Source organism: Meles meles, chromosome 4 (assembly GCF_922984935.1).
Source record: "Meles meles chromosome 4, mMelMel3.1 paternal haplotype, whole genome shotgun sequence".
Lineage (NCBI taxonomy): Eukaryota > Metazoa > Chordata > Mammalia > Carnivora > Mustelidae > Meles > Meles meles.
In genome coordinates this window covers 96,606,547-96,632,662 of record NC_060069.1, presented here as the reverse complement: position 1 = coordinate 96,632,662, position 26,116 = coordinate 96,606,547, and the positions used below count along the sequence as shown (strand labels likewise).

General features: G+C 35.6%; 1 protein-coding gene across 2 annotated transcripts in view; it reads right to left on the bottom strand.

Moving 5' to 3' along the window:
- GSK3B (glycogen synthase kinase 3 beta) overlaps positions 1-26,116 on the bottom strand; it is a 209,890-nt gene that overhangs the window by 1,268 nt on the left and 182,506 nt on the right. For both annotated transcript variants that reach the window (XM_046003800.1, XM_046003801.1), the window contains one exon: positions 12,061-12,159. In XM_046003800.1, the coding sequence (XP_045859756.1) occupies positions 12,061-12,159 (99 nt within the window). The remainder of the gene's footprint in view (positions 1-12,060; positions 12,160-26,116) is intronic.

The following is a 26,116-nucleotide window of genomic DNA, read 5'->3' as shown; positions in this document are numbered from 1 at the left end:
TCAAATATCTTGGCACAGAGCTTACTTCACCTAATCTTTTGGAAATATGTCTAACTTTATATTTTTTAACTCCCCTCCCCTCCCTTTTAAGGTCCATCATTATTTCACAGCATCTATTAACATTTAAGTGGACATTTAGTTGCATCTGGACCAGCAATGCCTCTCAGGCAGGCAACAGACTGCCCTTTCAGTTGCCTGTCCAGCCGTGTCCCTGTGCCATCATGCATGTGACTGCTAATACATACTGCTGGGCATATTTTCTCCCAAACACTTGACACTGAGCCCTGAGCAAGAAGAGAAGAGGCTTGACTGGGATGGATAACTTCTAAGAGCCATCTTCCTAGAAGTCATACTGTCCTTGGCCATCAAAGCTGGTGACACCAAAAAAACAAGTTCCGAAGTTTTGTCTCCCTAGAGACTGAAATGCTCCTATATCCTTTGAAGAGTAAACAACTGTCATGGCTGAATGTTAACATCTGTCCTTGGATCTTTTTTGTTTCAATTTTCTAATTACAGGAAGAAACAGAAGACCCCGAGGACACACAGGAACACTTTACTTAAGGATGAGATGTCCAGTTTATCATTCCAATGGCCACTCTATAAAAACTACACTTCTTTTCTAAATTCCTGATTTTCCTGCCCTCAAAATAATCTGTCTTTATATATATTTAATTCAGTCTTTGGGGAAGAAATGTCAAATCTCTCAATTTGACTGGTTATGTTTAATTCATTTTTAATTTCCTTCAAAAAACTTAAAGCTGCTTCTAGTCCCATTTTCATGAAAATAAGTGCAAACATTACAGGTCCAGGGTCCATGCATGGAGTCATATTAACTCATTATATGGCACATGGGACAGGTGGCAAGGTATATGACACAGAACCTTTCTCCGAAGGCAGGTACATGCCTTTTCCAATAATCACTACATAACTATGTCTAATACTTCAGTCATGACTCCTGGTCTTTCTTAGATATGCCCTTCCTAGTGCGAATTTTACTCTTCAATGATCACCCAAATTCTGTCATCAATGATAACATCAATTTCTGTCCAGGTCACATGTTCCTGTATGATTTTCTCAAGAAAAACAATCATTTTCATAATTAAGGCACAGGCTGCTTTAATCCACTGAGCCATCCAGGCACCCCCACAGGTTGCTTTAAAAACAAGTCTAGCAAATGCCTGAAAGGCTGCAGAGCTATTTCAGAATGATAATGATCCTCACAAATCCAAACTTATTGTAGCATTTCCCATGAGTTGGATGACACTCAGAACCTATGTGTGATCATCATCAAACAGCACTTCTCTCTCATTTTTAGTATGTGAAGAGGACAGGTAAAACTTTCATGTTCTGGTCTTCCAGACTTAACAGATTTCCCAATCATGAGGAATTCACCAACTTGACCATGAAAGGCATGGCAGGCATGAGCTACACTGGAGGACACCCACTAAGGTTTATTTACATAGCCATCCAGTTCATTATGTTAATTTACTCTCTAGCAAAATCCTATTGTGTGTATGAATTTGAAGAAACAAATTCAACTTTTAAATAATAAAATTTGAAAAGACATGTAGTGTCCTCAGGTTTGTAATTTAATGATTTCATTATTTTTTTTCTGAATTATCTCCATATCCCCTATTAAGTAAAATTTTAACAGCTAAATATTTTGATTATAAATATCCTTGAAAGCTAAAGTCACGGCACTGTATTCATTCATCAAACAAAAACAAATAACCTTTGCCTGCTGTAACAAATTACATTTAAAATCAAATTATATACATCCTTTGTGAGAAAAAGAACAGAAAGATGTTTTTCAGAGGCAAAGTACAGGGAGGAGAAATACAACAAAGAAAATGGAAAGTTCTACAACCTCAAGAGTAGCTCCCTCAGAACACCAGGCTTACTAACTGAATAAAACTACATTTTTAAAGTTCTTCTTGGTACATACTTACTTTGCTCCTACTGCCAATTCTGTAAGCTTATTTTAAGTAGTTGAGTTAATATGGCCTTTTTACAATAAAAATGTTCATTAATTAAAAACTGTCACTGGATTTGGATGTTTAGTAATTTAACATTTCTTCTCAAATATTTAAACAGAAACTCCTTAAAAGGGCACCTGGGTGGCTCAGTGAGTTAAACCTCTGCTTTCGGCTCAGGTCCTGATCCCAGGATCCTGGGATCGAGTCCCACATCAGGCTCTCTGCTTCGGCAGGGAGCCTGCTTTCCCCTCTCTCTCTCTGCCTGCCTCTCTGCCTACTTGTACTCTCTGTCTGTCAAATAGAAAGAAAGAAAGAAAGAAAGAAAGAAAGAAAGCAAGCTCCTTAAAAGCATCACAATTCATTTTGCTCCTGTTTCCAGCATTCCCTTTCCTTTTCACATTCATACTGGTAAAAGTGAGGCTTCCTGGCATTATGGTTTTAAGGACAGCTAACAACTTTTGATTACAAAGCATCCAATTCAACTATGAATAACCAAAGACTGTACAGTTTCGTTTTTAGTCCTGAGATGCTATCCTGAAATTTACAGTGATACATCTTTCTTCAATCTAGTCCAGCTCCACAAACACTGAGAATGAGACCCAGTTGTACCACTTAATAGCTATGTACCACTTAACAGCTTTGTGACAATAGAAAGTTATTTAACCTCTTTATTCCTCAATTTCCTCATCTGTAAAATGGAGATACTATCACCTGCCTATGAAATAAGGCCTAGGAAGGTCTCAGCACAGTACCTGGGTATAGAAATTGTTCAGTAAGTGGAAAGGCAAAAGAGACATCTAAAAATACATAAACTGTACAGCTTAGTGTGACTATAATAATCATCACCACCACCATAATGTCAGTGGCAGCAACTGTTAACATCTGAATGCTTACTAATGTGCCAGACATCATACTATGTACATTGCAGGTACACACCCAATAAATAGGTACAATTATTGCCCCTATTTTGCAAATGGGAAAATAAAGGCACACAGAAATTAAGAAATGTGCCCGTGGTTGAAGAGCTAACAAATGGGAGAAATAAGCACAGAGGTATTAGAGGAAGAGAATGATGGCCTTTATGGGTACTACAAGGGACAGCACAAAAGATTTCCCAGCAAAGGAAGAAAAGAACCTAAGGGGACTTTCATTCAGACCTAACTCCTACATAATCCACTATGATTTCTAGAAGCCTATTTCTATTATCTAAAAGGGTTACTACATTAGAACAGATCTGGAAATTTATAATAAGAATTAAAAGAACAGTTATTTTATTTCCTAATTCTCAGTCTGTATAGGGTATGCAAAGATAAAAGTGTTTTGGAAACAAATACAGAGGTGATTATTTCAAGCTTCCTAGAAACCAATGTCCCTTACCATCCTTCTGATGCTACTTCAGAACCAAGCAACCAACCAACCAAAGAAGGACTTGAAGAATAGAGAGAATGATCAGCTTTGAGGGACAGAGGTATTAAGACCATTCTTACACACTGTGGTAGCCCCCTTCCAAGATGGCCCCAATGAGTCATGTCTTCTGGGTGTTTATGCCCTAATGTAGTCCCTTCCCCCCAAAATAGGGCTGACCTATGTAATTGATAGGATATTTGCAGAGACAATGGTGTATGACTTTCAGAGTTAGGACATAAAAGATATTGTGGCTTCTACCTTGTCCTCTTTCTTGGATCAGTTGGTCTATGGAAAACCAGCTGCAAAAATATGAGACACTTAAGTGGCATTATGAAGAGTTGGTACAAAATGGTAAGGGACCGAGACCTCTCGCAGCCAGGACTGATTTGCTAAGCACATAAATGAGTCATCCTGGAAGTACATCTTCTAGCCCCAGGTAAGCATTCCAATGTCTGCAGCCCTAGATGACATTTGACTACAACCTCATAAAAGACCCTGACCTAGAACCATCCAGCTAGGCTGCTTCTGAATTCCTGACCCAGGAATTATTCTTGTTTTAAGCTGCTAAATTTTGGGGTATCTTGAACATACATACATACAGGTCAAGTAAGTTAAATGCCAGGTAGAATTTACGCCCACAAGCCCATGAGAGCATCCCTGACTTAGTCCCTCTACAAGATATGTATGTCCTCTCCTAATAAAATATACAAAAGACAAGGAAAGTCACATAAGATGATCACTTGTTTTTCCCTAACTCTAAGAAAAGTCTATGGTTCTATGGCTTTTGTGTTGGATATGGCAAAGGGAATTTGTACATGTATTTAATAAAACCAATTTTATTCTGTGTGACTTCAGAGATAAAAATGACAAGTGGGGCAACCCCATAGTGAAGCTAAGGGTGATGCCCCTAAGGTATCAGGTTCCCAATAGAATCCATGAGGCTGCAACTTTTATCCTAGACAAAATTTTTATGTGTAAAATTCCATATATGATACACATATATTTTTCTAGGATTGGACCCATAGTTGCTCCCCCACGTCCCCTCCTATATTCTCAGAGATCTATAAGAGTTGCTAGATAAGTGAGTCATGGATTTGTTGAGCTGCTGTCTCAATACTGAGGAAAATGCTCCACCTAGTTGCTCAGGTCATAAACCAAAAGTTGTCACCATGATTCTTTCCTTTCCCTACTCCCTACATCTAATGCATCAGCAACTCCTGTCCATTCTCCCTCCAAAAGTGTTTAATCAAATGTGCCAACGGGGAGGGAAGGAAAGTGAATGGAAGACCCCACATTTATAAACTGTTGCCAAAGTGTTTAAATAAAAAGAGAGTAGCAAATAAGAAAACAGGTTGGGAGGAAAGCATAGTGAGTAAACACAGGAGGCTGAGTTCCAAATGTCCTGCCACCATGAATCAGTATTCTGCAACTATGGATCTATCTAAAAGATAAAGACTTTTAAGTGATACAAGTGTTCACTGTTTGGCCTGAAATGTTCTATCTGTACCCTCTTATAGGGTGGCTGCTAACTATATATGGTTATTAATTTAACTGAAATTAAGTAAAAATAAAAACTTCGTTCCCTATTTATCATAAATAATATATTTCAAGTTCTCAAAAGCTACAAAATCCTTAATATTTTTTTATCATTGGCAGATTAGCAAAAGCGCATATTTCAAATATCAAATTCTTTTCATATTTTACATGTACTTTATGTTTGGTTAACTTTAAGTACACTTTTATTTCCTTAGTTCCTTTATGCTCTCTGAGCCCATTTCACGTGTTTCTATTTACTACTATCTCATTCTATAATAGTTACAAATATCTCATGACAGGTCAACTTTTCTAAAAGATAAAATTTTGGCAGCCTGAGATATGTTATTTATACTCAGAAAGTTCCTATTCAAGCTATTCCAAGTGGAAATATCTTTATTAAAAAACTATGTTTCAGGTGTTAGTGTTACTAACTGACACAGGAACAAAAAAGACCATTTTTCACAGAGAATCAAATGTACACTCTAAACTTACATTTAAATTGAAATCATAATCTACATTAGTGAAATAAAAATATAAAGTATAAAGGGAAGGACTCAATTTTCATTTTTCTCTTTATAATGTCTACTATGACTTTGACAATTTGGGGTGTATAATAATGAGGGGGGGTGACCCCTCCTCAGCAAAGCATTATTACCTTTCTTTTTTCATTTTTCTGAAGAAAAGGTGTGACACAAGACACCAAAGTGGCTTCACTCATTTCAAAAACATAACTGCAATTCAGATGCCAGTGAGCCAATCAAAAAACTAACAAAGTCGGAGGGCCTGTCAATGAGACCTTATATCTTATCTGCCAGCAGCAGAGAGATCTTAGGCACTCCGGGCTCAGGGGTAGAGCACATTTTAATTAGGGGTAGAGCACATTTTAATTAGGAGGGTTGGTTGTTCAGGGTAGGTAACTGAAGGCCGTGAGGACACAGGAAACATTTTCGCCTTTTGGGTTAAAAGATCTAATTTGGAACAAAGAATGAGAAAAGGAATACAAGTATCAACAGACAACTTCAGGCAAGGAACTGAACATTTGAAGAACATCTAGAAGAATGTTTCATATAACATTTCTCAACTTAAGATGATTTTACATTACTTTTGGAGGGGGAGAAATTCAGGTAAAAATTTTGACTCAATAGGAGAAAACATGTTTTGAATAAAAAGAAACAATTTCCTTGAAGTGATACTTAACGCCGCTCTGAGGAAAATAATGACTAAGCAGGCTTGACTGTAGGTATCTACATAGAAAACCAAAAGGAGCCAAAAGGAGGTAATGGGTATAGCACTGTACTTAAAAAAGACACCCACATTCTTTGGCTACCAAGTTGGTAATACCTAAAAATATATTTGCACACATGCATGCAGCACCTTCCCCACCCCACTTTGGGCTGGCTAGTGTTAAGGTAATGGGAGAAATGGAAAAATACGTGCACTGTAAGTGGGCAGTATAATCTGGGATAAGCTTTCCAGAAGGCAATTTGATATATATCAAAATCTTAAAAAATTTATTATCTTTTGACTTGGCAATTATACTTCTAAGCACTGAAATATAATACAAATGTCTAAGAATAAGAAATCAAGTTAAATAAATTATGGTACAGGCTTAGGATGCATAGTTATTTACCCCCATCCCTTGAATAGCAGGGCCCATTAAAAAAAAAAAAAAAAAAAGAAGGCATCTCTCTCTGCCCATTCATAAACAGACTAAAATATAAAATGATGTTACCGTTCATTATCTTTGGAATTGAGAATAAGGAAGACTTTTATTTTCTAAAATAACTATATATTATTTTTTAACAGAAAAAATCCCCATATTTTTAAAAGCTACATATTTTTAGAAATTCCATATATATTTGGGTTACGATAAAGAGACAACAGAAACGAAAGGGCTGGGAAAAGGAACACTTGAGAGCAATACCCTGACGATGATAAAACTAGCCAAGATATGGATACAGCTTTCCCAAAGCACACTGTGCACTGGCAAAGAGGTAAAAGATAATAGTACTTGGGGGGAGGGGATGAAAGGATGGTAACTATGATTTTAGAAAGTATTTGATTCATGGACTTAATTTGTCTAACATTTCAACTCTCAAAATGAGTAGAAACAAACAAACAATGGGATAAATTATTCTGGGTTTAATTCTGCCCAACTAGAAAGAACTGGCTGGTGATGTAGGTGGCAGGAATTCTGAAGTAATAGTATATAAAGGGAACCATGGGCCCTGGCTAAATCTGAGCCATGACCTCAGTAAAATGGATTTCAAAAAGTTCAGGGAATAATAGGTTTGATTTGAACAGCTATAGTCTTCAAAAGGAGCTCAAAACTGACAAGAAGTAGAAAATTAGAAAAAAACAAAACTCTGACCAAGCAATTGCAAATAATCTCAATGCAAAATAAAGGGAGAAGAACCAAAGAATTCAACTAAAAGGGTTTTCTCTGATGAGCTCATCATTTTAAATATAGGTAACTTTAAGAACAAGGGCACACATTCAAGGAAGAATAGAAAATAACAATGAGAACCTATAAAAACAGGTCAGATTTGATTTAAATAAACAGCATAAGGCATTCAAAGCAAGGTCAAAAAAATTAAACCCCCTGACCAGGTAAAAAGAGAAGACAGACCTTGTCCAACTCCTATCATGATTCCCTTTTCTGTTAGAAGGGTTTTCAACCTGGAAAGGATATAACAAAAATCCTAATAAACAAAATGCAGCCCAAGAAAGGTGAGGGCAATCTATACATTTTAAATGTCTTTAAATCCAGAATCTAAAGTCCAAGAAACAAATTCTAAAATGGATTACAGAAACTCACAGTGGACAAATAGCAGACATTAGAAATCTCCCTAAGTCTTAAAAAAAAAGTTTGAATTCCATTCTTGACAGTGATACCTTAAGGATGGAAAACTTTCTTAAAAAATTTTTTGACAACAACAAAGCATTTTATAAAGTTTTCCAAAACATCACTAAAATGAATATTGTAAGGTTGGTCTGTAGCTAAGTAAACAACAAGAGGGGCAAACAATCATTCAGAAATCCCCAGAAGAATAATCTCTAGTAAGTCTTGCTTTTAGTACCATTTAACTTATTTTATCAGTAATTTGAGAAAAGGCAAAAACATCTCTAAGGAGGCCCTGCCTTGTACTGTTTGATATGTTTTATTAGCTGCTTAACAGTGGCAAAAAAACTGTTATGTTTATCAAATGTGTAGGTGATATATAATTGTATAGAAAACCCAACAACGTGACACTTAGAACATACTAGGGATTAGGATCTGAAACCCTCACTAATATGGAAGGCAGTTAGCCATCATTAAAATTTGAGAACCTTTGTGTGTAACCCAAGAATAGGATCACTGAGAAGAAGAAAGTATAGGAGGACAAATTTCGGGGTGAAAAAAAGGATAAACTTTCTAACAGAATGAGATAAAGATGGAATGTGTTTATTTTTATAGTAATGAGCTTCCAGTTACTGATAAACAGAAGCATGGGATAGATGGCTTCTTCTTAGCAGACAGTAAGAACATGAATGGAAATCAGTGTTTTTTAAATTTAATAGCATAATCATTGCACTGAAGGAAACCTTACTCAGAAGATATATAAAGATAGAGAAAACTGCTCTAGCTGAAATTCTCTACCATATCTCACACTTAATTGACATGGCATTGGACTACATAATCTCTAAAGTAGTTTACATTTGAACAGTAAAACTATGATTTCTCAAGATTTATTTTTCTAAATAGTTTAGACGAATGGTCTCCCAAATGGAGTAAATGAGAGGATCTCATGGAGAAAATCAGGATTTACATATATAAAAACATGTATATGTTAAAATTATATATTATATATGCTAAGGTTATATACTAAAATTATATATTATACATATATAAAATTATACTTTATGGACTATTAAGAATAGTATCTATAATTTCAAAAGTTCCTCATCAGAGCCATGATCAACTATAATGCCTCCTGATACTGAGGTACTTTTTAAAAACAATTTAGAAAGAATATGAAAATTTTTGAGAGAAAAAAAATCATAATCCATACCCACTAATTTAACACAACTGTTTCAATTTTTGTATATTTTTATCTTGTCCCTATCCACATGCAAACATTCATTCTGGCAGTTACCAACATGGCACCTAAGATCTGGTGAAGATTTTTACAAATGTCTATAAGCTACATAACTGATTTTTTTGTGATTATATAAAGATGGAGATTTCATAATGTATCAAAACAATTTCTTCCTCTTGACCAGTCAGATCAGACTGGATTTCCTTTTTGTTATTATATAATTATTCCTATTTCTACCTCTGTACATGGTAGCTTTCTGTCTTCTGTTAGAAGTATCCCGAAGAATTCTGAAGTGGGATTAGTGAACTAAAAAATAAAAAGCAAGAACTATGATAGTTCTTGTTCTATATAGTAATGCCTTCCAACAGGTCTTAATCAATTCACTTGCAGTCCCTTTCTGAACTCCGAGCATAATACCAGCTAAGTACCTTGTACACATTACATCTTACTTCTTACAAGTCTATATAGTGGGTACTATTCCTGTTTTATGGATGAGGAAACTGAAGCCAAGAGAGACAACAAGAGCATATATATTTTAAGGTCTTATTAAAGAATATAACCCACACTACCAAATTCTTATTCAAAAAATATATATACTCATACATACATATTTATTTAAATATAGATAGCCATCAATGTCGCACGATCAAGTCCTTCATCTAGATCAGCATTTCCTGAGATATGTTTGGTAACATACTTGGTTCTCACTACTTTGGCCCCAAAGAAAACTTTTCCCCTGACCATAATGTGGTGTTTTGCCACTGACTCACATCGAGGGGCACTTAAAAAAGTATTCATATGAGGCTCATTATTACATTTACTGTTGGAATGGTAAAGGGAACTTCATTTAATCTATCTCTTACAGTAACAAATTTGAGGCCCCAAGGGAGAAATACTTCTCCAACAGCAGGCCCAGAAACATTTTGCTTCTCCTAAGCCATCAGGGTGCTAATCTAATGAACAATGGGAAATTTAAACATGTAACATTCCTTTATTTAGCCACTAGGAAGCTCAAAGCAGTATCTGATACCCTCTTTGGTAACTATCAAGATACTCAAGGCAGGCACTTTTCTCAACTAATTCTAAGTCTGTCCTTAGCCTCAGCCTACTTACTATTCCTCTATTAAATTCCTCATACTCTTATGTACTTCAACTTCAAAGTAAACTCTCAGGATCAGAGTCCAATCATTTTGTATATTTATGTCGAAATGTGATATAAATGGCTTTAAGAATATATATATAGCAATGAAATATTTTGGGGGGTCTGCTGTAACTTGTATTGAAGCCATATAAAAATCAGGTTATACTAGGCAATTTGCCCCCCCAAAAAAACCTACTTTAACTTGTTTAGTATCTCACACTAAAGAAATCATTTAAAATTACCCAAAACTCACCAATCATAATTGGTGCTATTGTATTTCTAACTTCATTTTTACTCATACTCTAAAGCAATTCTAATAAAACTCCTGGAATAAGCTCAACAAGTAATTGCATTAATTCAGGGTTAGGGGCTATTTCATGCTTGGAACAAACAATGTCATATAAAATCTAACTTGGGTTAGGAATTTATTAGGTTTATTAATAGCTCACATAAGCAATTCTATCTTCCTTCTAAATAAATTGGTCATAGTTTTAAAAATTCTTATATTTAGGGGCGCCTGGGTGGCTCAGTGGTTTAAGCCGCTGCCTTTGGCTCAGGTCATGATCTCAGGGTCCTGGGATCGAGTCCCATGTCCGGCTCTCTGCTCTGAAGGGAGCCTGCTTCCCTCTCACTCTCTCTGCCTGCCTCTCTGCCTACTTGTGATCTCTCTCTGTCAAATAAATAAATAAAATCTTAAAAAAAAAAAATTCTTATATTTAAAAAATTTAAACCACAATTCAGTACATTATTTTATTTTTACAACATTATTCTAGGAGAGCAATGCCACACATTTTACAAATCGAGAAAACTAGTAAGATATATTAAAACTAATAAAGTTCAAATGACTTTCTCAAAGTAGCATGTGCTGATGGAACTAGAACTAGAAAAGAAACCTTTCTTTCCAGACTTTTTCTGGAACGAATGTAGGCCAAGGACTAGAAATGTTTCTCAGCTTTATTAGCAATACTCTAAAAAACTTTTGCAAAGGAACAAACAACTGTGTGCCAGACAACAGGAGATGGATCATGACCTTATTGTGGAACTGCAAGAACTAATAATGAAAGATTTTATCTCCTGTAGCATCAATGCCCTTAGGCAAAAATATATCTGATCCAATTCAGTTCAATGTATTAGATGATTTAATGAAAATAGAGTCAGCTCCTGACATTTGCTTTTTAGAGGGGGATAAAAAAGGGTACCAAATTCTGAGCCCAATTGTGTTATTGTATTTCTTACTTAATTTAAACTGCATCCAGTGATTCTTTAAAGAACTTTTAAATTCATTCAAAAGTTGGATATTTTCAGAATAATTGCAATTCTCACTAAATAAGGCCCCATTAGCTGGCTAAGAGATCAGCAGTATACCAGAGCTCTAACCTGGGAGACCATGAAGGCATTTTTTTTTTAAAAGATAGACAAGATATAGTCATATTCTGATCTAAATCTTAAATGTATTTGCATTAGTTTTAGTTCTTTCAAATGCTCAAATTATACCAATTTGTATTTTATACTTGTTGAAAGTTTGCCTCTCCAGCATACATACTCAGAATGATGAAACTGAAGTAAAATATCTTCAATAATATTACATTTGTACAGACTGCTTTCTGCTATGGGCATCTCATCTAATTATATTTATCAAGAAATTATATAGAAAGCATGACTTTAAAGGTAACTAAGAGGACAGAATTTAACATTATAGGAAGATATTTATAATTTATATAAAGTATTTATGGGGTCCTTTTGTGCTTTTTTGGAAATAAAGCAACATTTTATTCACATTTATTCATTTGGCTGTGCTATGTTTCTGAAATTTGGAGGGTATTAAATGTTCACATACATCACATGAAATAAAATGGAGGTAATCATTATCTTCTTTAAAAAAAAAAAAGAATGTTTTTAGAGAAGACACTTATGTTCTCACCTGAGGCTGCTGTGGCATTTGTAGGGGTTGAAGCAGCTGCTTGAATCCGAGCATGAGGAGGAATAAGGATAGTAGCTAGAGGTGGATTACTGGACAGTTCTAAAGAAAAGGTAAGACACATATTAGAGCCCATTCTTAACTCTGTATATGAAACTACTTTTATTGGTAACAATAAACATAAAGTACATTAAAACACTGGCTTAAAAGAAAAAAAGACATGATAAACCTACATCTAAAACTGAATCAATGAGCTAATCATCAACTTACAGAGAAAGTCCACAGAAATGTTGTACATATAACTAAGGCACTATCTGCTAAAATTAGAATATGTCTGAGAATTAAAGGGAGCTTGGGGCACTAGACTGGCCAAAAGTTTGAGAATAAGCATATTACTAAGATATATTTCCATCTTTCATTAATTTAAATATACTGTGTGTCTATGTGTGTGTAGGCACCACTGCATGCATGGACCAACCTACCCAACTGCTAAAGCTTCACTGCTTTATTAAAAATAAGAATGCTTTCATTCCATTTTATTTTGCTTTCTAACTCAGTAAGATTGTTACTTTGAAATAGGCTTTTTACCAGCATGTGGAAGTTTCTATCAATTCTATACAGAGTGGCTTTCTTCAAAGAATCAAGTCCTATATATAAGTCTCAAGAAATAATTTACGATGATATTGGATCTAATGATGTAGACAGATAGCAAGGAGTGTGGTGAGCTTTTACATACAAGTCTCTGGTGTTAGCTTTAGGTAATGTGACTGTTCTCCTGGTCCTCCCAGGATAACTCTGTTAATTTTTGTAATTCGAGCATTTACCCCCAGTGGCTTTCATTTTCACTCTAGTAAGTGTTATAATTTGAAGGAATAATTACACAACCATACTAGCTACAGGAAGACATTATTCTCTGAGCTAAAGCATACATTTTGACAGTTCACAGACGTGGCATGGAATAAAAAAAATTAAATAGTATAATCTTAAAGTAAATTTGCATAACATAAAACTAAAAATTTTAAAGATTTTATTTTATTTTATTTATTTGACAGAGAGACAGCTAAAGAGGGAACACAAGCAGGGGGAGCAGGAGAGGGAGAAGCAGGCTTCCCATGGAGCAGGGAGCCTGACCGGGGCTTGATCACAGGACCCTGGGATCAGGATCTGAGCCAAAGGCAGACACTTAAGACCGAGCTACCTAGGCACCCCCGAATTACCCATTTTAAAGTGCACAGTTCAGTGGCATTTCATACATTCACAATGTTGTATAACCATCCAAAACCTCTGTCTAGTTTCAAAGCACTGTCATTACTCAAAAGGAAAACCTTTCAGCAGTCACTCCTGATTCATCCCTCCCCACCAGACCCTAGCAAAGAAAATAGTGTTTTAATACTATAGTTTAAAATGTTTTCTGAGGGTGCCTGGGTGGCTCAGTCAGTTGGGTGTCCAACTCCTGATTTCAAATCAGGTCATGATCTCATGGTTATGAGACTGAGCCCCACACTGGGCTCCACACACAGCACAGAGTCTGCTTCTCCTTCTCTCTCTGCTCCTCCTGCTCTCTCTCAAATAAATGAATAAAATCTTTAAAAACAAATTAAAAAAATAAAAATATTTTCTGTTGTAAAGCTCCATTACTGACTTATTCAAATTGGCCTCTAAATATCTAAAATTTGTACTAAATGATACCAGATTCTGATTAAAAAACAAAACAAAACAAAAAACAACCAGCAAGCTGATGCCAAGATTTGTGAAAGATGAATGGGAGCAAAAGCCTAAAACTGAAAGAAGACTCTTTCTGCTTAAGTGAGAAGATGGAAGACAGTTGGAAAACCACTATCCTACGGATCAGGTTTGAAGAGATGCTGTTTTCTCAAAATCAGCTTTAGTAGCTATATTTGTTGTCACTGAGGAATAGGAAGGTCCTAGGGTGTTTTATTTCACATTAGTCCTATTTCAACCTATAATCTTATACCTAGGAAAGCAAGAGAAATCCCTATTACCATGGCTGAGGACTCCTATGGTTCTAAAATAAAATTAATGGATGTGGTAGTTACTCTTCATTTCACCATCCCATTTACAATTAAAATCTGCTAAAAAGGCTTCTTTAAAATCCATCTATCCATCCATCCATCCATCCACCTATCAATACTGAGCAAGAAACAGTGTGTTTCATGTAGTACGTCTCAGGGCAGAGAAAAAGATAACTGTCTTTGATCAAGAGAAATTGAAAATGGAAGGACAAATAAGCTAGCAAGAAAGGCATTCAACCTATTCAGGATATGAGCACTTTTTTTTTTTAAGATTTTATTTATTCATTTGACAGAGAGAGAGAGATCACAAGAAGGCAGAGAGAGAGGGGGAAGCAGGCTCCCCGCTGAGCAAAGCACCCGATGCAGGACCCAATCCCAGGACTCTGAGATCACAACCCGAGCTGAAGGCATAGGCCCAACCCACCCAGCCACCCAGGCGTCCCTAGAATACGAGCACTTTTAAATTAGAAGATCTCTATGACCAAGTGCCCAACATTTAAAAGTTAATCTAAAAAAGGAAAAGATGACCAGAGATTTTAAGATAAGACATTCTGACAAAGCCACTTTTAAGATAATCTTTAAAATAAACTGAATATCGTCACATATGGCCCATGTTGCTCACTTTCTCCCATTCATTTACTCTCTTTTATCAGATCATCCGTCTTTCTATGTATCTGTTTGCCCAGTGGAGGGGGCATGGTGGTTTTATGTGACATTTTGTGGATGTCACACACAGGGGTAGGGCTTGAAAAGAAGCAACCTCTTTTTCTTTAGGGAGGAGACAGCCATTTTGGTTTTGGGTAGGGAGAGGGGGTAACTAATGAAAGGAAAGGAGAAAAGTGAAGAAAATAAGAGGCAAGAGAAGGAGAAGCTATGGATCCTGGAGGTTTTGCCATATCCAAAGACAAAGAGGAAAGTAAAGTCCACAAAATAACTAAAAGGACTAGATTCTTAATCTAGAGTCAATAAACAGCCCTTGGGTGAAGGGGAGGGCTTTTGCAAATTTGTTTGAATCTAACATTCTAAAATTTAAGAAATTCTAACCACCTCCCCAATCTCTACGACTCACTGTTCTTCTCTTCCTTAACTATAGGAATTCCTTGAGGTTCACTGTTTTCCATCAGCTTTCCTCTACTTCAGAGAGGTTGTTGTCATAACTTTTGCCTATATGAAAGAGGAAGCCTCCTTATACTTCTGCTATAGTCCTGTTCTCTACACTAGAGTCTGTCCTTTTGTGGGGACAGATTACAGGCACTTCTATGGGGCTGGCACAAAATGGTTGAAATGATTTTTTGCTCATGATAATTACTACTCACTCCCAGTCTCCCCATCTATCCATGACAGTGAGTAGTAAGGAAACTGAGACAATGTGGATACAAACTGCAGGGTGAGCATAAGAATGTAAAAAAGGATGGTATTTTAGAGGACAGAAACACCAGAGCAAAAGAACCTTTCAGGATCAGAGAGAGTGGGTGTATTCTTGAAGACAAAGAACAAGCAGTGTAGAAGAGACTGAAAATAAAAAGAAAGCTAAATTTTTAAAAGATTATTTATTTATTTATTGGACAGAGAGAGAGAGAGAGATCACAAGTAGACAGAGCAGCAGGCAGAGAGACGGGGGAGCAGGCTCCCCGCTGAGCAGAGAGCCCCATGCGGGGCTTGATCCCAGGACTCCAGGATCATGACCTGAGCCGAAGGCAGAGGCTTAACCCACTGAGCCACCCAGGCGCCCCTAAAAAGAAAGCTAATATTTATTGAATAAACATGTGCTAGGCTTGAGATTAGGGAGATAAGGGAACTATGAGGTTCATACTACTGAAGTAGGGCTAGCTTTGGAGAAGAGGTAGGAAGAATAAGACAGACCATGTTTTATCTCAGAGACATGGCTCAAAATAACATGGCAACAGGTTCAGAAGGTTTTAGAAAAGTTAACAAATGGTAAAAGTTTCTTTAACTAACTGCAGATGCCATAAAACTGTGCCATCAAAAACGACATAGTAGTTTATCAGGGAATATCAAGAATCTTTTGATAGCATATCAATTACATGATTCATAACTAAACATTTCAATGGACTATTTAAAGAAAAGCCAAATGAGTTTTAAAAGTTATCAATAAAACTAAACAGATATCAATCAACCAAAAGGCAGACCAAATTCATTGAACTGAATTTTGCTGCACCATTGTTTATAATGTAAATGAAAGAAGAAACATTCCCATGAAAAGATAAATTGAATGAATTTAACCATACTTGACTGCCTGATAAAACAATCTCTTAAAATATTAAAACAAAACATAAATTTAGTTGACAAAATCTTAAGTACTTGAAGTTTCTATTTTTCCATATATATGAGTCCTAAATTGAATGATAAGAGGTAGACAAGAAAACTTCCTGGTTTTTTCTGGGGGGATGGGGATAGAAACAGTGGGTCAGTGGCTATGCAGGGTATATGTTTGTTCAAACTGTGGATAGTGGGAAAGGTGAGGATAAATTTGAGAGAAGCAGTCAATGTGTTAACTAGAGGGAAGAAATCAATCCCTTTGTTTATGAGACCTTTTCTTACAGTGATGTAATAAAATACCAGTCATCAGGTAGAAAGTCATCTTCTTCATTAGCTTTGAAACTGACCCTGCAGATCTCTAGAAAGGAGTCCCTAAAGAGGCAGATTTACTCTTTCTTCTACAATTAGTTTGAGGTCTTCACTTGTGTTATCAGGCTTTCTATCTACATATGAAAATTGCCAGTGGCTCTCTATAAGTACTATTTCTCTACAAAAAGATTCAGACGATTTTCACAATGGCATGTCCCTTTTTTTTGAGCAGTAATTCAAAGGTTGGGATGTGCAACTTGATCTCACACATTACTGAATTCTAATGTTGCTTATCTGGATTTTTTTTTTTAAGATAAACAACCCTATCCTAATGGCGCCTCTCCTCTCCTAACAATTTCAAAGTGCCCAGAAAATCCCTGACCAAGTTTCTAACTAAATGCTAAAATTAAAAAAACTAAATTAATTAGATCAGACAAACAGTAAACAAGTAATTACAAGGCTCACTATTGTTTCTTGGTGATATTAACGATGTTTAATGTGATGACTACATAATTATCTACACAAATCCACAACTACTTTGCCTTGGAACTGCCCAAGAGGGAGCATCGCAATTTATACCAGTCACCCAAAAACGTCTGAATGCATTTGTATATGACATTTATAGAAGTGATGTATTTTGAAAGTTATCTAGCAAAATGCTAGTATATTAAAAGTTCTGGTGATTAAAAGAATAGGCCTTAATAACCTAAAAACCTTACATTATTGTAAGAATATAAAAATCAATCCATTCTTGGTGAAGTATAATAAATGTAGCATTACTATGAATTATTTTATCTAGCTAATAACCTTTTGATGCATCTAAAAATAATAGTGCTAATATTTTCAATCCTGGGAAATTGAATTTGTGTTTTCTGTGATACTATGATTTTATATATCTCACCCCATTGTGGTGTTTAGTTCCCTCCCTCCCTTCCTTCCTCTTTCTGAAGTCAATTCATTTTTATAATCAGCATTTGATTATAAAATGCCTTTTTTTTTTTTTTTTAAAGGGAGGAAACTCAGAGATAGTACCTGGATCAAGCTCTAAAACTAGTTAAAGACTGAGAACTAGACTTTAGGTCTGACTTACCTCCTTTTGTATGCAATACTGCATATCTTTATTACCTTGGTTATACATCATATACTACCAGTGGTCTGGTCTTCCTGGAAGTCTATCTGTCCAGAGCACACACAGAACTTTAAGATACTAGTTTGTGATTGTTTGTTCCTACATCATTCCACATTCTTCCCAATAGTATGGTCAAAGAAACAGAGTGGACAAAATCATCCCAGGGAAAAATGACAATTAATTCTCATAAATAATTAACAATTTAGATCCTAAAATCTTGAATACAGTCAACATTTTTGTCATTAGTTCTTTAGGTACCGGAACTGAGAGACTTATCTGCCTCCTTTTAGTGTACTCAAGAATTTCCTTACATTCTCCCTGTAGTGTATTTCTATTGGTTTAGCATTTTATGACCTAGAAGAGTACAACTTGCTCACCTAGAAAATTTACTCTTCTAGATTACTTATGAAATATTAAAGAATAATTTTGATATTAACTCCCTTGATAAGTATGGACAACTCCACTTCTTATTTACCAAAATAATCCACTTGTTTAAAACAAAATTTCCTCAAGTCCATTGTTCTATAAAGGCCTTTTATAGTCATTTTCACTCAAAAGAACACACAAAAGGAAACAGGGATAGCCACATAAAAAGTTTACAGTTCAGCTTTAAAAAAAAAAAAAAAAAAGCAGAGGGGCACTGCAAATTAGAACAGTTTATGAGTTTCACTTTGTGATTTGATTCATATCCTATATATAAATCAAGAGTTTCTATTTTATGTAAATTTATCCTTGCTATTATAAATTATAAGTCTAAACCAAAAAACCCCAATTCAGGGTTTACAATAACTTGAGAGTAATATCAGAGGAATCATAACTTCAGGTCACTGAAATACTGTAGCTATTTAATTAATTAATTGATTTTAAAGGATTTATTTGTTTGAGAGAGAGACAGAGAGACAGAACATGAGTGGGAGGAGCAGAAGAAGAAGAAGAAGAGAGAGAGAGAAAATCTCAAGCAGACTCCACACTAAGCGTGGAGTCTGATGTAGAGCTTGATCTCATGACCCTGAGATCATGACCTGGGCCAAAATCAAGAGTTAGATGCTCAAGCCACTGCGCCTCTCAGGTGCCCCCACTGTGGCCATTTTAGTTGTAGCTGAGGATGAGGCAGGCTGAAAGAAAATGCTCAGGACATAGAAAGGCAGATAAGAATGTGGCTGACCATATTTATGTGTATCACTATTCAATAACGGGAAAATTGGTTTAAAATTCATTGCTACAAAGATCATGGAACCTCCTAATGATGACAAATAATGATTTACAGTAACTTAAAAAGTTTTTAATTCCATACAATAAGTTTTATAAATAAGTAATCTACTGCTTTCAAATGAAGGAAGTATAACCCTTTGATGAACTGGGATTCTAGAACCCTTGCTTTTATTGCTCACCCCCAACTTATTCCCAATTTCATTTTCATCACTTCCTATTCTGTAACATACACTTACACTCTTTTAAAATTCTCTCTGATCCTTTTCCTACATTTTATTTTAAGATTTTATTTATTTATTTGAGAGAGAGAGAGAGAGACAGCACAAGTTGGAGGGGCAGAGGGAGAGGGGAGAAAGAATCTCAAGCAGGCTCCATGCTAAGCATGGAGCCTAACTTAGGGCTGGATCCCAGGACCCTGAGATCATGACCTGAGCTGAAATCAAGAGTCAGATGTGGAACCAACTGCACCACCCAGGAACCCCTTTTTTCCCTATTTTTTTGTTTTCTCTATTTTTGTCCTTTTTTCCATTTGCTTTGTGGAAGCTCTTTACTATTTCATCTGCTTTCCTCATGTGCAGATACTCTTGCCCTTTACCCCAAGACAGCCAATTTGCCCGAGTTTGCATGGTGTTCTCTGGCAGCCCCATATATCCTATGTTAACTTTCATTAGAGAGTTAAATAGGCCCAGCCAATAAGCCATCACTCCTCTATATCTCCCCACAAAGCTACCAATCTCTCAGATAACCCAGCTAAGTAGTAAAACAGTAAACTCTTTAAACTAAATCATACTAATGTTTTGATAATCTTTACTCACCTTTGCTCAACCCCCAACTTGTCCTGCCCTTGGGGGGACAACGTTTGCTAAAATAACGTTACTTGGTAAAATTTCATACAAATTAGGTAAAAAACTGGTATTGGGAATGTGTAGTGGGATTAACTGGAAACTCACATTTAAACACAGAAAGCAACCTATTTCCCAATATATTCCAGTAGTGGAATAGGCAAGGAATTGGTGAATAAAGAAAATAATGATCCCTGTTGGAATTTACTGATTCCACCTGCTTCTTAAGGTCTGATTCAGTTCATGTCCCATCTCTGAGATCCAGTGACTGAAGGAAAAGAGGATGTGCCAAAGTATGTCTAGGTTTCCAATGTCTAGATGCAGAGTGTATTAGTCAGGGGGTCCCAGAACACTGAAGCCCCAGCGGCAGAAAAATGAGACATCTGATAATCTGACTTGTGGATCCAGAAGGTCAAAAGGATCTCCAAGGTTTCTGTTCCGTATCTGTTCATTCTCTTTTCCTCCTCTAGCTGATCACAGAAATACTTGTTTTAATTATATGGGTATAATATTATTATTTATAACTAATTACTCATGGCACAGTAGTAAACATCAAAGTGCAGTTAACTTTGTTAAGCTTTACTTCAATACAACTCTGTGTTTTACTCAAGTGTTTAATCTTCATGGTTCTAGTCAAAGAGTAGGTTTACCTTACTAATTAAAACAACACCAGGGGTGCCTGGATGGCTCAGTCAGTTAGGCATCTGCCTTTGGTTCAGGGCACGATCCCAGGGTCCTGGGGTCAAGCATCCTGTCCGGCTCCCTGCTCAGCGGGGAGCCTACTTCTCCCTCTCCTCCCAGCTTCTGCTGTTTCATTATCTCTGTCTCTCTATTTATTTATTTGACAGACAAGAGATCACAAGTAGGCAGAGAGGCAGGCAGAGAGAGAGAGAGGAGGAAGCAGGCTCCCCGCCAAGCAGAGTGCCTGATGCGATGCGGGGCTCGATCCCAGGACCCTGGGATGATGACCTGAGCCAAAGGCAGAGGCTTTAACCCACTGAGCCACCAGGCACCCCTCTGTCTCTCTCTTTAAAACAAAAAACAAAAACAAACAAAAAAAAAACCCAACACTAACAGCACCTAGAAGGAACACTAGAAATGTTCTAATAAATATTTGGTGCATGAATCAATACTATGTTTACTTAAAAGTGGCATATGTCACTCAAACATTCATTGAGCACCTACTACATGCAGACAGTGAATTATCTTTATTTCATTCTGGGGGAATTAGTACAGACCATGAAAATTTGTGAGGATGGGGGAGTGTTTACAGCAGAACTTCAATAACACCCTCCCACCCCTAGAGTTTTCTATCTCTGGACTCTCTCTAGCTATTCAACCAACTGGGTGATTGATTCTCCTTTTTTCAAGCTCTTGTATTACCCCATTTTATTCTGATCATTCATTAACTGCCATTAAATAATACGTGCTTTGAATCGCATCTGCACAACAGTTACAACTTTGCCTTGGTAAACAAGATCATCATTTGGAAGCATTGATCCAAAATCATAATACAGAGGATCAAATATAACAACATCAAATATCACTTCTTTCCCGGACAGCTGTGTCCTTACACAGAAATACTGTTCAAGTGTAATACTGATGTAGAAGGAAAGGGAGAAAAGTACTACAGGAGATTATAGCTCAGTTTCAGAATAGCTGCGAGGATAGGGCATATTAATACTTAAAGAAGAAGGGTCATATCTTAAAATGATGGTACTTTCATTTAATACATTTAGTTTTATGGAAAACAATTTCAAGGACATATTTACAGAGTTCATTTGGATAAACACAAAGACTCATGTACATCCTTTTAACTAATATGCAGAGTCACAGAAACACTTGGAGCTATAGAGATTGCATACTACATCTACACACACCACATCCAAATATACACACATTCTTTAAATCCTCAAAGATACATATGGAAATTCAGACATACAGAGAACCATAGTTATGTTTGATATTCTGGGAAATATAACGATTTGAAATGTCAAAATAAAACAATCTTCATACCTTTTAAAAAACTTCCATATATCAGACATGTATGAATAAAGCTCAAACCAAATATTCTTCTTCAAATTGAGCCTTTACTTTAAAGCCATGTGTCACAGCTGAACTTAATAAAAACTTTAGAGACTTTTAAGGATTAGCTGATTCTATTAGTTTACAATATGAAAACTGCCCATTCATAAAACTCTTTGTAATATTTTCAAGACCATATTCTAAAATCTAAGCCAATTTATTTTCATGTCTGTTTGTCTTGTGAGTGTTAATTTATTAGAGAATAGGAAAATAGCATTTACCAGGTCGATTCATTATATTGCAATAAACTCAGGACCACAATGCACAATAAAAATACCATTTCACACCCACTAGGATGCTTATTTTAAAAAGAAAAAGAAGAGGAGGAGGAAAATAAGTATTGGCAAGGATATGAAGAAATTGGAACTCGTGTACCTTGCTGGTGAGAATGTAAAACATACAACTCTACTGTGGAAAATAGATTGGCAGTTCCTCAAAAAATTAAACATAGAATTACCACATGACTCAGCAATACCCAAAAGAATTCAAATGAAGTATTCAAACAAATATACTTGTACACAAATGGTCTTAGCAACACTACTCACAATAGTCAAAAGGTAGAAATGAACCAAATATCCATCAACAGATGACAGACAAACAAAAATGTGGTGTATCCATGGACTGAATGGTTGTGTCTCCCTAAAATTCATATGCTTACGTCCTACTCCCCAGTGTAACAGTATTTGGAAATTGGGCCTTTAAGAGGCAATTAAGGTCATGAAGGTAGAACCCCCATGAATGGGATTAGTGGCCCTGTAAGAGACACAAGAGAGGTAATCTCTTTCTACCATAAAGACACAGTAAGAAAGCAGCCCTTTGCAAACCAGGAAGTAGGCCCTCATCAGATACCAACTTTACTAGCACCTTGATCTTGAACTTGCCAGCCTCCAGAACTCTGAGTTACACAGAATGTAATAAATGTTTGTTGTAATAAATGTTTGTGTAATAAATGTTTGTTGTTTAAGCCACATAGTCTCTCGTGTTTTGTTATAGCCGCCTGTACTGATCAAGACATAATACAGTGGAATATTATTCAGTCATAAAAAGGAATAAAATACTAATACACTACTACGACATGGATGAACCTTGAAAACATTATGCAAAGTGAAGAAGCCATATACACAAGGTCACATAATATATTATTTCATTTATATAAAATATCCAGAATAGGTTAAGTTCAGAAGCAGGAAGCACATTGGTGGTTGCCAGGGATTGGAGGAGTTAAAGGGGACTGACTGCTTAAAGGGTATGGAGTTTTCTTTAGAAGCAATGAAAATGTTCTGGAACTTGATTGAGGTGGTAGTTGTACAAACTGTGAATATACTAAATAAACTGAATTGTTTACTTTAAAATGGCTCATCTTATGTCATATGAATATTCTGTTTTCAAAAAAGCTTAGAAATTCATAGAAAAACAAATTTCATTGTTTTAAAATTTTATTTTCTTTAGTAATAATGAAAAATTATCAACCAGTGACTAAAGAATCAAATGTAGTTATTTAAAAAATGGTACATACGAACAATGAAACAGAATCCTGGATTTTTAAATCTGATTAAATAAAATGCTTAAATAATATCTCAATTTTGATCAACACATATAGGTGCATTATAGAGTATGTACCTAATATGTCTGAATATAAGAAAAACTATTCTCCAAAATGTATCCATCATAAATATCTATTGTGTCTAGAGTTCTACCAAGTTGCTTATTTGATAAAAGACTTCTTTGATCCATGTATTTTGGGAAAAAAAAAAAAAAAAAAGTTCTTATCAGAGAAGATATTTAGTGGGAATAAAACCCCAACCAGGCTGATTTGGGAAACTCTTAAGTTCACTTGACAGAACTTGTTAAAAAAAAAGAGAGAGACAAATTTAACATTAACTTAGTAGTTTTTGATGTCAAGATTCCACAGCTGCAAGTGCTGCATGTCACTGTACACAGAGCATTTTAGAGACCACTTTAAAAAGCAACTGAGCAGACAGTTAAATGTACAGATAATAAACAGATATATACAGTACAAAAACAAAATAAAAAAACTTGTGAAAACTGATACTTGTAGAATTTTCAGTAGCGGCCTCATACAGAGTCAAAAACTGCTTCATATAACAAAATTAATGATAGTTCAAAATGTAGCTCTACTGATGACAAAGATACAGATGTAAAAGACGCATATATAAAGTATTAATAGGGGCGCCTGGGTGGCTTAGTTGGTTAAAGCAGCTGTCTTTGGCTCAGATCATGATCCCAGGGTCCTGGAATCAAGCCCTGCCTTGGGCTCCCTGCTCAGCGGGGAGCTTGCTTCTCCCTCTCCCTGCCTGCTGCTCTGCCTACTTGTTTTATCTCTGTTAAATAAATAAATAAAATCTTTTTTTCTTTTTTAAGTATTAATGAAATTGTTTTATGAAATTTGAGAAGTAAAAAGGTAAAGTTCCTGAATAAATTTAATTTTATACAATGCATAATTTTAAATACATTTGAGTTAACTAAAAGAAACCTTTTTGGGAAATTCTTTTTTTTTTTTTTTAAGATTTTATTTTTATTTATTTGACAGAGAGAGATCACAAGTAGGCAGAGAGAGAGAGAGGAGGAAGCAGGCTTCCAGCCGAGCAGAGAGCCCGATGGGGGACTCAATACCAGGACCCCGAGATCATGACCTGAGCCGAAGGCAGAGGCTTTTTTTTGGATATTCTTAATGGGAGAGTAGAGTATCACTTTATACCCAAGGATTATCAGCATATGCATTAGAGAAAAGACTGAGAAGAACTACACCATAAAATCTTAATTTGGATGCTAAAAGTGATTATTTGGGGACTGTGATTTTAATTTTCTCTATACTTCTTTTGCATTTTCAACATTATCCTCAATATATATGTACTACTCTTAATTAAAACAAAGCTGTAAAAATTGAAAATAAAACTTACTTTCTTAATGACACAAAATCATAGAATCTTTGCTCTAGAAGAGTCTATCCTATAGCCAAACTGTAATAATCTTATCTATAACTTTTAACATCATCCAGCTTTTTCCTGATATAAAATTTGGTATTTTAGGAAACAAACCTGTTCCACTGTTAAATAAGTGCAAACTTCACTGATTCATCAGTAATTTTATTTAGTCTCTATCTATGCCAGGGGCCAAGGTTTGCAGAATAAATTCAAATATGTACTGTTCTCTAATTTTCTGCTACTACTGTTTTCCATTTTATAATGAGGAGAAAGAATACAGGTCTATACCTTTCTTTAGAAGATAACCTATAAGGTATTTTAGACCCTTGTCAAAAGTTCCTTAAGTCTTCATTTTTCCAGGATCTATTGTCTATTCTGTTCCTTTGTATACCCTACCCGCCATTCATTAACATCTTATAATGGCATAGCCAGAACTTAAAACAACATTCCAAATGATTTCTGATCTGACCTAAGTAGTCAGAATTAATCCCCGAATATCTGAAATTTTTTCTTTATGAATGTAGTTTAAGACCACATCAGCACTGCTAGTAGTTACATGTTATTGACTGCTTCAGATTATACTTAATGGAATCATCCAAGTCTCTTTTACTAGCAACTCACATCTTCTAAATCTACTGCTTAAGCAATGCATTTTCCCACTTTGAATTTTAGAAAAGTTAAATATGGAAGGAAAATTCATCCTAGAATAAAGGAAATACATCTATTTCTTGGTCACAGAAAGCTCTCCATCTCCCTTTTATATTTCTAGCTTGACTAAGCTGCCTAATCAATCAATTGACTATTGCTTATTTTATCTATAGTAAATGGTACACTTTTAATGTTCCATTTATAGAGAAAATCACTACATCAAAGCAGTGCAGTTGATTAAATGAATCACTTAGGGTCTTAGAGAGGAAAGAAAAGTGAACACAAAAGTGATTAAGAAATAATGACTCTTCTGGTCTAGAAACCACCAGTACACAAACTCTGTTTTTCCTTTCAACATTTCTCAGTAGCATCAATGGTGCCAAGCCCCAGAAGGCAAGATAATTTCTCTATCTACATCCCTTATATAATTTCTAAGAAAGAGAGTTCTAGAATTCCAGTATTCCTTCTGTTTATAAGATATCTGACTTTATACAAATATAGCCACAAATTTATTTCCAGTTTTAAAAAAAATCTGATATAAATCCTTGGGAAGCAAGAAGTATGTTGTTCAAAACC